Source organism: Ambystoma mexicanum, chromosome 13 (assembly GCF_040938575.1).
Source record: "Ambystoma mexicanum isolate Mex_15411 chromosome 13, UKY_AmexF1_1, whole genome shotgun sequence".
Lineage (NCBI taxonomy): Eukaryota > Metazoa > Chordata > Amphibia > Caudata > Ambystomatidae > Ambystoma > Ambystoma mexicanum.
The window spans coordinates 58,438,518-58,451,960 of NC_090938.1; the positions used below are offsets into that span (position 1 = coordinate 58,438,518).

Here is a 13,443-nt window from a genome sequence, read left to right on the forward strand (position 1 = left end):
ACCCTTCAGCCATGCATGCATGTATCTCAGCCCAAAATATTTGTTGGTCCTGGGGCAGTTTTTCTTGGATGGACACCCATAGGCTTGTCAATTGTAGCACATAAAACTTACAGGCCAGCCCTGGAACTCTTCTGAACTTGTCACAGAATGGTGAGCCGGTGCAAGTAGATCTAGGTCTCGTGGCCAAAGCCCCGCCCATCCGCCATCACTGCTGAACTGTGGGTGCCTTCTGGTTTTGCCACCCTTTTTCCCTACTTAAGCAGCCCTCCAGCCTCTTACCCGTGGCAGTTGGTGAGCAGGTGCAAGTGGATCTAGGTCATGTGGCCTAAGCCCCACCCACCTTAGCCCTGCCTCTTCTTTTTCTTCTCTCAACTCTTAGATCAAGAGCGTCAGAAGTGAAGGGCAGACGAAGAAAAGGGATATTCCTGTTTGGACCTGTTGGGACTGGGAGGACCCAGGGCCTGAACTCCGTGCTCCGACAAAAGGTAAGCACATGCTGACATGTGCTTTCTCCTTTCGTCCCCACAGGCCATTCCCCACCATCACTAGGCAATGTCAACAACATCCGCCCTCCTCGGCATGGACTTCACAATACAGCAACCTCACCCACATCAGTCTCAAGCCCATCGGCACCCCCTCACTGTCCACAACAGAGGTTGATGCTCGCCAACGTCCGCTCAGCTATTAATCATGCAGCAGACATCCCTGACATCAATAACTTTGATGCCATCTTTATCACCGAGATCTGGCTAATGCCCACCTCCACGTCCTTGTCCTTAACTGCTAAAGCATCCACCACAGAGACCAGTTGAACAAGACCGTCAGACCTCAGTCATCCAGAAAACCTCGTGCTCGGCACCTGACGATGTCGAACAACATTGACTCCAGTCCCCTTCTGCTACTTCCCACTCTCCCGACGGACAGTCAGCCTCCAACACCGCCTTTATCGGAAACGTAGACTTGGTCACCACCATGTCCCTCACGCACGCCAACATCTTCCTAGGCAACTTCAACCACCAAGGCAACAAGGCCACCAAAAAAATTAAGGAAGCTCTCCTCGGCCTCCCCGACACCCTCGGCCTCCCTAGCACACACAACCCAACGTATGAGGGGTGACATCCTCGACCACTGCCTTCCCTCCACTACAGCTATCCTCTGCCACTTTTAATAGTCTGACCACCTGGCCATGCCTTTCAACATCCTGTACACCACCCCAATAAAGCACTCAGCAAAAACCCATCAGATAAACCTTCAGGTCCTTCAAGAACTTCCTGGTGGAATACCTTGCCAACCTCCACCTCACATGGACGGAACACCCCCAACCAAGCTGTGACTCTATACTGGAAGCACTCAACCCCACCCTCTCAACGTCCATCCATCAACACGTGCCTCTGAAGCAACGCACCTGCAAACCAAAACCGCTGGCACCCTGGTACACGTAAAACCTCAGCAAAAGACATCCGGAAAACATACCTGGTGCCACTCCAGGACCACATTTGACCTGGCGCTCCTCCAGGAACTCGGAGCAACTAGCCGACAACTAATCAACAGTGCCATGCCCTCCAGAACACCATAGCAGAAGTCGACGACAAAAGTGGAGCCCTCTTCAAAGCAGTCAAGCACTGTCAACTCCACTACCTGACCCTGCCATACCACATTACATCAGAAAATCTGCTGCCATCAACACCGTCATTGACGAACACGGCAGAATTCGCCAGCACATAGACACTAGCTCTGTATCCGCAGACCCACCTTGTGTTCCTCCTCGCAAAATCTCCACCCCCCTGGACATCATTCAAGACACTGCCTACAGAGGACTTGATAGAAACTATGGTTGCCCTCCAAGCCACATTGTATACAGACGGCATCCTCCCAGCATCCATCCTTAGAGACTCTCCCAGCAGAAGCTCTCCTTCCCTACCTGGAGCTAAACAGCTCCCCAATTCAAGGGACCTCCCATCGACCCTAAAATCCTCCCTATTAAAGAAGCCCAATTTGGATCCCGACGACCCAGGTAACGATCAACCGTCAGCCATGTTACCTTCTTAGGTAGATCTTTGAGAAAACGGTGGCGGAGCAAGTGGAACAGCACATCGACGCAAACGATCTCCTCCAAACCTACCAGTCAGAATTCAGACCCAGATGGAAACGCCAACCATACAGGTGGTCGACGTTCAACATCCTTGACAAGGGCCACCCCTGCCTTGTGGTTATACTCAACCTCTGCTGCTTTTGACACCGTAGACCACCAAATGCTCAGACACCACTACATCAGCGCATGGGGTTCAGCGATCTTGTCCTATGCTGTTTCACGTCCTACCTCGCCAAATGCCCGCAGTTTGTTCAGATTGACTCCTAGATCGTCAATGCTACCTGCCACCGTCAATGCTACCTGCCACCTGTGAGTCCCGCAGGGTTCCATCCTCTTCCCAGTGATCTTCAATCTATATGTGGAGCCGCTGGGAGGCCTCCTAGCCACCCACAACACACAACTATACATAGATTGACCCCAAGGACTGTCATGGTCATGAAGTCAGGTGTCGCATGCACAGGACACCTGGGTGGACTCTTCTCCCACTCTCCTGCAATTCGGAAGAAAATAACTCTAGGCCCACCTTTTCAAGGAGTCTCTCCTCAACACCTACTGTGACAGGGGGGTAGTCCTACCCTATATAGTAAAATATTTGCAGAATTATTTACATGCAAACTTTATTGGAACCCTTGTAGGAACACGTCTATATGGGACATTGAGCATAGAGTCCCATAAGTAGGTTACTAGCGAAAAACACACATGAATATTCAAGATGTAGGTGCCCAGCTTTTTATTTAGCTGATAGACTCTCTGTTTTGACTTTTTTTAATAAAAGCAACGAATCCATGCAGTACAAAGTTGTGCAACGGAACATCAATATGCTTTTTTCAGAACAAAAATAAATTCACTTAAACATGTAGGAACCAGTTAATAAGGTGGTTAAAGTAACATTAGCACAAATTGAATGGACACACATGCAAAAAGGAACAACTCGTACAGTAATCAGAATGTTATGAGAACAAATTGAATGAACAGAGTAGTCACTGATTTAATGGATTGGAGACTTGGGCAAGGCTCTCCTGAGCCCAGCTAGAATATGACCCCGTATTTGGCCAAATCTCCTCAACACCTAGGCCACCATGTCACCCCTGACGCCCCCACCCCCTTGCAACCTGACTCGCTAGATGCTGTCCACCCATCTTTTTCCCTTCCACGCTGTACAGCTGTGGCTCTGTATCCTACCCCTCCACCCCACTGTATCTGTTCTGTTGTTACCTCTGTAAAGTGCCCCTTTGTGTATCTGTATTTATTTAATGTTTTTTTTTTAAAGTAACGCGCCTAATACCGTACCATCGTTATCTGGGATTCGTACTTCTGTTGCTCTGTGTGGTCTTGCTTCCAAGACCAGCGCGTTGCCCCTGTGCTATCCTCATTTGTTGTTTACCTCTGTAAAGCACTCCGTTGCTTCTCGAAGCTAGGTCCACGCTCCATAAAATATAATAATAATAATCAGGCTTGATTACCCACAGAAGCCTCGGTTCCTGTCTTGAATCGCCATTACAGCCTGTATAAATTGAATTGCCTTCCTTCTCCTTACGTAATTGCATGCAGTCTTCATTAATTTATAATCGGCCATGTGAGTAGTCTTATTTGTACTTGCCTGCTATCTTTGTTTCCTTGACAGGAATTTGTTTGTCTTCCCTCTGCTTGGTTTAACCAAGCTTTCTGCTTTGTATGGATTAGTCCATTTCCAAATCTTTGTTTCGGTATTAGTTTTAAACAGTTTTCTTTGGTACTGCTAAAGTTGCCTTTCTATTCTATAATGCAATGTGTTTTCTATTGTAGATACGTGTTGTACAGTTCCTGCTTAAACCATCAATCATCCCCACACCTCTAATACACCAGAATGTATCCAAACAGATTGGATTTAAAAAAGCATACAATTCAAATTATAAACCTCCTTGTTCAATTTTGGTAACATGGACTGAACAGCAGACTTCTCTCCTAAAGGTTGCGGAGCATTGGTTATTTGCAACACAGCAAAAATAGAATATTTACCCAATGATAACATTGTCCAGTCAAGGTTGTTTAAAAATATCTACTTTATTATCACAACAATCTAATAACACTACTCTATACAACCCACCCTGTAAAGGAATGCAGAGAACAGACAGTTTCTGGCGGCACTACTACTTTTTGTTGCTTTTTATTTATTCTGTTCTCCTTTTGCTCCGCACTTGCCATCTCCCACACCCTCCTGGAACTTTTCCCCTCTTTCAGGTCCCAATGCTGAAATCCTGCGGAAGCAGACGAATAGCCCTCCAGATTCCCCAAACCGGTACACCCAACAGTAAATACGCTACGAGTTGAGTTGACCAGACAAGGGGAAGAGAACAAAATAACAAACGGTCAGGATAACACTGGAGTCCTCAACTGCTAGATGCCTTGGAGCTTTAGATGCCTGCAAATGACACAGCAATAATTAGCTTCTGTACTTGAACTTACTAACCATTCCCAAAATGTACCTTCCCAGAATCTTTAGTTACCTGACAGTCTGTTTCTTTACTGAGAGACTCTTATTAACTTTTGCTTTCCTCTGCTGAATTCTCTGACTTCCTCATAAGCTATAAGGATAACTTCTGTGTAGTAATCTAACTTCTGTAATTAGAACACTTGAACATATATTGAATGCTTGCTGAGCTCAACTAATAGATGGTTTATCAAATCAATTGATACTTCTGCTGCTTACATGTGTTTAAAACTTTACTAAGCTTATTCTAAATTGCTTTTGCTATGTTCTCTTGTAGTTCTATTGCCTTGGTTTAGGGTTTACTAAAACTCTCCTCTGGTTTGTCCTAATTGTCTCAGTGCGTCATGAAACTAAGTTGCTTTGTGAGAACATAACTTGAAACGAATGATGCCTTTTTGAACTTTCTCTTTACCTCTACGTAGACAAATTACTTTAGAAGTCTTTTTCAAATTTAGTTTCACTTCAATTTACATGCGCTTTTATGTTGAGAACACTGCTGAATTTTATTTTTCTGTACAAGTATTCGCGCGCACACGCTACCTGAACTTGCACTCAGTCACAGAATTGTGCAAATAAGACCGCTGCCGCCTTAACACAACAGCTGCTCGCCGACAACGCCGAACGAATCTCCTCACATCCGATGAAATTTCATACAATGCGGCTGCAATGGACTTCCTGGAAATGCTGCCTCACCTTACTAGGTCCTTTCCTTGAACGTGGCCGGCACACCATGCATACACGAGCGCTTCTATTTACACAACAAAGCCTTCTTCAGTGAAGCGCAAGCTGATTTTCTGTTACACGCTGGCGCGCACACAAAGAAAATACTAATTTTGAGTTGTACTTAGTAATTATTTCTTCTCTCAAACTTCATTTGTTGCATGACAAACAGTCTGACTTTTCGTCTGTATTTGAAATTAAATAACTTTCCAAACTGAACTTGAACTAAGTAATACTATAACATGAAAATATTTTCTCACAACTTTGCTTTTGCAATAACTTCAGTCACTTATCGGAATTTTCACTTCTCTGCTCTTTCAGATGAATTGATAACAGGTATTCTGAGGTTTCTTCTTTAGATTTACTGGAGCTCATATGGGCTGTGACCATCCATGAACAGACCTTGAATGAAAGGCAGTTTAGAACCTCTCTTGAGGTTCTAAACTGCTTCACAATAGTTCCAGGCCAATCACTGCTGACTGGGAAGTGCTCCATATAGAGTTGAGACAATAGTTGCTGGCTGTTATGATAAGATTAAGGAAATGTCTTTACAAAACAATTGATCTTTCATAGCTACAACAACCCCCTAAATTAGTAATGCCTAAGCTGCCTTCTATTACCCAGGGACCTGACACCCTCTCCCCCTCCCCAATGCACTTGCACGTTCTCAATGTCACTGGGCCTAGAAAGATCATTGTTTTGTTCTCCCCTGTTCCCCCTCCCTTGCTTTGTCACGCTCTGAAATACTTGTGTATGAGCTCAATATAAATAAAATCAATTCAAGGAAAAGGGATGCACTCTGGATACTGACAGGAGGGTAGTTGGTATGGTTAATAACCACAATAGTTTTTCAAAAGGCTTCTTGGCTTCAGCAAAAGGGAGAAAGGGTCTTAAAATGTCTCTAGGGGCCTTCTGGGAAGGCCCATGTGGACAGAACCAGAACGGGGCCTTCTGGGAAGGGCCATGGGGACAGAACCAGAACGTACATCATACTGTATTTGTTCTTTGTGCGACAGCAAATTCAGGGTGTTTTTCAGGCTTCTGTGACAAAGTTCGAGACTGGAGTCAGTGGCCGGTATCGGTTGTCGAGCGACGCTTGTCAAACTGCTGCAGACTGGCCATCACAGCGAATCAGGAATTGTTGTCTGTGCTGATCAGCGGTTCTGAAGCAGTGGTCGAGGTGTCTTGCGTTTCTTCAGCAACTGCAGATTGACAGCAGGCCAGTTGTGGAACAAGGAACTTGACTGGCTCTTATGTCCTTTAAGGAAGGTGGTGGTAGGTGGTTGTTGTTGCACATCTCCCTGCTTCTGCAATGGGCTTGCTTTGTCTTTTATGGGCGACCCAGAGCTGAGGGAGGGAGTGAGTTGCAGGCAGCGGTCTTGTCCTTGGGTCAGGTTCAGAGATCTTCTGGTAGTCCGTCCAGAGAGCTTTTGAGGTTGCGCATGGGAGTGTTCATTAATCACACAAGGTGTTTCTGTGTGGTGTGATGAATCTAGTGAGATCATGACTGAGACCCTGGTATGGGCTTCCTCTCATCTGGCCAGGAGAAGGCGTGGTAAAAAGAACTTGTAACAGTTTGTCAAAATGAAAATAAAGTCAACATCACCAAAGGTAAATGTTGTGCTATCCTGACGAATATATTCCATGGGAAGAATGTGTGATGTGTTAATGCTTGCTTTTGAATCCTGAAGACAATGTTTTTTTTTTAATTTATTTTTTTAAACTTTTATGAAAGAGACATGGACGTTTTACATTGAACCAAACATTGTCCTGGATATTTTTGAATTGATCCAGGGGAAGGGAGTTCAACCCTGGTCACAAGGAGTAATTACTAAAATCTAGATGGTCAGCCAAACATTCCTTGGTTGTTTTTGTCGTATGTATTAGTGGGAGCGTCGATTTTGGACACTAGGTAATTTTTCTTTAATTTTAGTTTGCTAGGCAGGGACATCCTTGTTAGGATGGGGAAAGATAGTTGTTTATCTCGCCCCTTTTCATTTAATAAATGTCAAACATTGAGAACTATACCTTGTCTGTCTCGCGTTTCTGACCCCTCACTGTGGCAGAGATCCCTCCCCGCCCCCCATCCCCCATTAGGCCTCACAAAGGTGATGGCTTTGTGAGCCTCTGCTCATAGGTGTTTTGTTTGCATGCAATTGGTAATTTTCAGTGCTACCATTCCTGGTGAGTAATACTACTACGCTAATCTATTAGGTCGAACTATGGCCTTTTAGAAGTTACTTTTACAAAATGAAATTACCAATTTTAGCCACTAGCCTTTGCCCTGCAACGTTCACACATGCTTGTGGTTGTTAATGCACTTGCTTATTTTGTGCATTCTACACTTGTGCATTTTGACAATCTAGCACCAGCCCACCACCAGGTACCTCGAGCGGCAGGTGCTGCAAAGTTTGAATGCTATCTTGCAATTTATGAGAGGGGGAAACCTATTTTTGGTGGTCTTACTGGGATCTTGTGGAGGGGGGAAGAATCGTACAAGAGGTGGGGACAATTGGCTGATTTGTTTGTGATGGCTTCTGACACTATTCTGATTACATTTTCTATATCCTTTTATCCCTATTCAGGTACAGACTTGTCGGGAGAAATAACAGACTATGTGAAGCCACTGGGTGGACCAATGCTGTTCCTACTTGTGATGGTGACTAATTTTCATATCTTTAATTCTTTTTAGTGTTTCATTTAATAATGGAACTGGGACAATCCTATACTGGGGGCAGGGTGGGGGATGGTCTGCAAAATCTTCTATGCACTATCCCCAAACTTGTACCACAACTCTTCTCAGAGGTTTTTCAGCGATGTTGAATGATTTTATACTGCACGCTGCTTCCACCTGCGTGGTCCCTTGGCGCTCAGGCGGTTCTGTAAAATAATTAGGGTGGGCTTGAGGGGGAAGGTTAGTGGGAGGAGCGGGAAAATAGCAAGAGCTTTGATGTGCATTTGGCAGCTACAGTTTGTAAACACTGTTTGCTGAGCCTGGGTGTGATGTTCGGAAGGAGGCCTCCATGCAGTGTTGTGTAGGATTGTGTGTTTTTGTTTTGTGCTTGTGTGTTGTGAAGTTCTTGTGGTTTGTTGTGCTGTAGAGCTCTGCTTGTAGTTTTCCAGAAAGTTGGGTTTAGTGCGGTTTCAGTGCCAGTCATTAGTTCCTTTTTAAAATTGCTTTCTGTCCCCCACCCACCCCCCCACCCCTGGTTGACCTTCTGGTTTTAATAAGTGTTGCCTCTGCATTCAAGGTTCCTATGCTTCTCTGGCATTTTGTATGCAGTCTGATTTCCTCTGGACGGGCCTTAATTCTGGCTAGGTGACTTGTTCCCTGCCCTCGGGGAGATCCAAGGTGTCTCGCCTGAGGCCTTTTCCTCGTCCTATCCTCTATTCCACCAATGTTTTAAGATTACTTTTGTTTTGGCCGGTTACAAGAGCTGAAGAGCCAGTTTCCTGAATTTTTGTATGGTCCTCCAAGATTTGCATTTCCTTGGTAAGGGAGTTCCATATTGTCACTGCTAAGCAGGAGAATGCTGATTGTTTTTTATTTTTTTATTTTTTATTTTTTTATTTTTTTTTAAATGTATATTTTATTTTTTCTTCTTTGTGTGGGGGTTTGGTTTCTAGGCAACTGTTGCTGCAGGATCTGAGGGTTTTGGTTGGTTTGTAGATGGAGTTTCTTTTGAATAAATTCTTCTCCATGGCCCTGTATTGCTCTGTTCGTTATGCACATTGTTTTGAAAGTTGTTATTATTATTATTATTATTTTTTTTTTTTTAACTTCGAGCCCATGCAGTATCCGAAGAGCTGGTGTGATGTGATCTCTTTTCAGTTTAAGGAGAAGTCTGGCTGCCGCGTTATGTAGTTGCAGTTTCCTTAGTAGGTAATCTGGCATTCCAAGGTACATGCTGTTAGCGTAGTCTATCCTGGACATGATGGGAGATATGATGGACAGTGTTTTGTGTGTGAAGGAAAGGAATGGTAGGATTTGTTAATCTTTTGTAGATGGAAGAAACCCTTCTGGATTATCGCATTAACTTGTGGCGCTAGTGTTAACTCGTTGTCCATGAGGATTCCAGTTTTAAAAAAAATGTTTTACACTGCTGCAGTGTTGGTGGGTTTCCAAGTTTTATGGGTCATGGAATCCGCTGGTCGTTTCCTTGTCTTTGGATGTGATCATGATTTCTGTTTTGTCTGGGATTTTGAGTTTGACATTCATCTGTTGGTATAGCTCCTTGAGACCGTTTATTAGGGGTGTGTTCTCTTCTTGTATGCCACTGAAGGTGAAGATTAATGTAATTCGCGTAGTTCTTGCTTTTTATTTTTTTTAGGTTAATTAGCAGTGTCATGTAATGGTGATGGCGATGAGCCTTAGTGGTCCTCTGTAGGTGGTGTCCTGCGGTGCCAATTTGAAATGTTTTCACCACACTGTTTCTGTTCTTTCCGAGAGGAAAGATTTGATCCAGAGCAGTGCCGTGTCAGTTCCATTTCTTGACTGTGTCAAAGGCGGCTTGGAGATCCAGTATTATCGGTGCAGATTTGGTGGAGTCTGCATTCATCTTTAGATCGTCCCATATTGAGACTAGTGCTGTCTATGTTGCTCTGGGGTCTGAAGCCTACTTGTGCATGGTCCCGTAGTTGGTTAGTTTCAATGGGCTCCAGTAGTTGTTCATAGACCTAGGTTTTGCTGGGTATGGGATGTTTGAAATTTGTCTATAGTTTGAGAGGTTTTCCACATCGCCCGTTGTCCTTGATTCGAGTTGATGTGGGACATTTTGAATGCTCTTGGTACTTTCCCTGTTGTGAGTGATTGACGAGGTTAAGGTAGTATTCCGATGGTGTCTTGAGCGAGGATGGATTTGTAGATGTCTGGGGTGCAGGGTTCCATTGGTGACCGTGCCTTGTTACTCTTTTTTCTTTTCTCTAGACAATCGTTAAAAGCAGCACATTTTGTTTGGTGGTCCAGGGATTGGTGATGCATTGTTTGGTCGATTTTGGTCTGCTTTATATGGTTCGTGTATGTTGGGATTTTATTCTTGATGTGATCTGCCAGATCGCATCGTTTTTGGGAGGGCACTGTGTGTTGTTGCATCCCGGTGGGTTTCTTATCTCTTTTACGATGTTGAATAAGTAGTGTTGGTGGATTTTGTGATTCAGCATCGTGTTTCTTTCTTGTTTTGAGAATTTCAGAATTGTATGATCGGTTTGTAGGTATTTTACTCTTGTTCTGGTTGCAATGTTTCCTCCAGTCTTGTTTAGTTTATGGTTGGTTCTTTTCATTGCTTTTATTAGGGTGTGAACCTTCTAGCATCTGTTTTTTCTCTGTGATTAGTTTTCTGAGCAGATGGTATCTATTATTTCTGCTATCAGTTTCTGGATCAAGTTTGCTTTTCCGTCTGTCTGTTGCACCCAGCGATGTGGCTGTTAGCTTCGAGATTTCTAATAGTTCTTCTAGGCTGCTATCCTTGACGGAATTCCAGTTTCTTTTCCAAATTGGTGGGTGTTTTTGCCAATTTTTAGATGGGTTTACTGGTATTTGGATCACAAACGGGATAATGCGATGGTCTCTCCATAGTATTTGGATTGGTGGTGTGTTGCTCCTTTCACCATCTGTCAGAGGTTGATGGTCTCGAGTTGCTTGATTAGGGGTTTCTGTGAGTTTGGGTTCTCTTCTTGAAGTCCCCTAGGATTACTAGATGGTGGTTTGATGGCTAGATTCATGACTGCTTCTATGAAGGCGTCTGTGTGAAGACAGTATCGTAGGAAGGAAATCTTTAGAGGAGTATGAATGCAAGGCTGGCTTGTGGGTCCATGCTAAGGTGGAAGATGTCGCAATTCCTCATCTTGTGATATTCGTTATCGCCAGTCGAGAGATCCTCGAGGATCAAGTGTTTCTCCGATTCCCTCATAAAAAGCAGAAGTTGTTGAAGTGCAATGCAACTCCGTCGACGCCATCGGTGCCGACATCAAAGCCTGTACCATCTTCGACGCCCTTATCGAAGACTTCGTCGAGTGTGCCAAAGGTTCCTTTGACCCCTTCGAAGAAAACACCTATTCCTTCGACAAAAAAATCAGGAGGAAGAGAGAAGGTTTACACATTTTGGTAAGTCAGATTTTTTTTTTTTAAGGTCCATGTCTTCAGTTTTTGAAGAATCTGGCTCGGAGGATGAAGAGGTAACTCCTTTTGCAGTAAAATATGGCACTAGACAAGTTCCAGAGGAACTTATAAACCCTGAATCTAATGAGACCTATGCAAAACTCTACATTCTGCTAGTGGTGTTGACACATCACCTGAATTCGTTTGCTGCACCTGATCCTGCAGAACATGCAGAGTCAGGGTACAGGAGTTTGATGAACAGGGTGACAGAATATATGGGTTGTGGAAGAGCCTCACCTACTTTTTAGCAAGATGGTATGACGGACATAATAGTCTGAGGACCCCAGAAAGATCCAGTTCTCCCTTTACATAGGGCGCTTCAAAGGACAGTTGAAAGGAACTGGGAAAAACCTGATAACATTGCTGCAGTAGATAGCAATCTTCCTAAGAAGTATAGAACTTCTAATTCCTATCCAGAGTATCTAAATAGACGCCCTACTCCAGAAAGTCTGGTTATTCAGGCTGCTACTACTTCAAGACAGATGGCATACCCAACCATACCTCTGGATAGGGAGGATAAGAAGGTTGATGCTTGGGCTCGTAAAGTTTTTTTTACTTCAGGTAGCATGGCCTTGAAATCAACCAATGTCACCTGTACCCTGGCCAGGTTCACACATACCCTGTGGGAATGCATTTCGGCGACGGCTGAACATATTCCGGAAGCCGAGGAAAGGGAAGGCTTCCTGAATAGTCGAAGACTGGAAGGAGGCAATGGGGGATTGTCTCTAGTCTGGACTGGAAACTGCTGATAGTATTCGCAGATCCATGGCATCAAGCAGTGCTACGTAGATTAGCGTGGTTGAGAAAGTTTGGGTTTGCACCAGATGTGCAGACCAGACTTCTCAACATGCCCTTTGATGGCTTTAGGCTGTTTGGTGTAGTAAGGCTGAGAGCTTAGAAAAAACTAGTGCCTCCATGCGACAGCCTCAGAAACCCTATTCGGGCTCATTTTCCTGGAGGGGTCGTCCTTTTCGATACTACTCTTCTGTTGGTAGAGGAAGAGCACCGACTTTTGAAAGGGACAAAAGGAATATCACTCATGGTGGACGAGGAAAGACTACAAGGCCATCTTCAGGAACGGCATCTACACCCTCAGCCGCTCCTGCAGCCACCTCCAAATCACTGAGGTCTTATCATACAAAACACCAGTGGGAGGCAGAATCTTTCAGCATCTGAAAGAATGGCGGGGCATTACTTCAGATACTTGGGCACTGGAAACAGTAGCTCAAGGTTTATGCCTTCCCTTCCTAAAAAGACCTCACGATCATCCACCGGGAGCCAGCTCTACCAAACTTCCAGACCCGCTCCTTTTGCAGGAAATTTTAACCCTGCTAGAGAAAGGTGCAATAGAACATGCACCTGTAAGGGAGAGGAACAAGGGTTGGTACTCCCCTTATTTTCTCATCCCAAAGGACGGAGGACTGAGACCCATCTTGGACTTAAGAAAATTGAACAAGTTCCTCAGGAAGGACAAGTTCAAGATGGGTAACCCTTTCTCAGATGCTTCAGGCGCTCCAACTCCAAGATTGGTTGGTATCACTGGACCTTCAGGATGCTTATTTTCATGTGCCAATCCATCTCAAGCACAGAAAATACCTGAGGTTTGCAGTTGGCGGTTCTCACCAGCAGTTTTCTGCCTTTCAGGCTGACCTCGGCTCCGAGGGTTTTCACCAAGCTGATGGCGGTAGTGGCAGCGAGTCTCGGGAGAGGGGGGGGGGGATTCACGTCTACCCCTACCTGGACGACTGGTTGATCAGAGCACGTTCTCCAGCTCAGGAACATCTGTCGATCACCTGCCACTTCCTCCACAACCTGGGCTTCTCCCTCAATTTCAAGAAGTCCCACATGATACCATCCCAAGAACTCCAGTTTATCGGAGCAGTCTTGGACACTTCCTCGGGCAAAGCCTTGCCGCCCAAGGTAAGAAGCTCTCTACATCCAGCAGATGGTAACAAAATTCCAGAAAACCCAGCATCTGCCGGCCTTCGAGTTTCTGAGGTTGCT

The 13,443-nt window shown here is 44.8% G+C and overlaps 1 protein-coding gene across 26 annotated transcripts in view; it reads left to right on the forward strand.

The window, feature by feature from the left end:
* The window catches only part of LOC138520852 (membrane cofactor protein-like), a 382,475-nt gene that overhangs the window by 39,513 nt on the left and 329,519 nt on the right, over positions 1 to 13,443 (forward strand). For all 26 annotated transcript variants that reach the window (XM_069633230.1, XM_069633234.1, XM_069633235.1 and 23 more), the window contains exon 4: positions 7,868 to 7,941. In XM_069633230.1, coding sequence (XP_069489331.1) covers positions 7,868 to 7,941 — 74 coding nt within the window. The remainder of the gene's footprint in view (positions 1 to 7,867; positions 7,942 to 13,443) is intronic.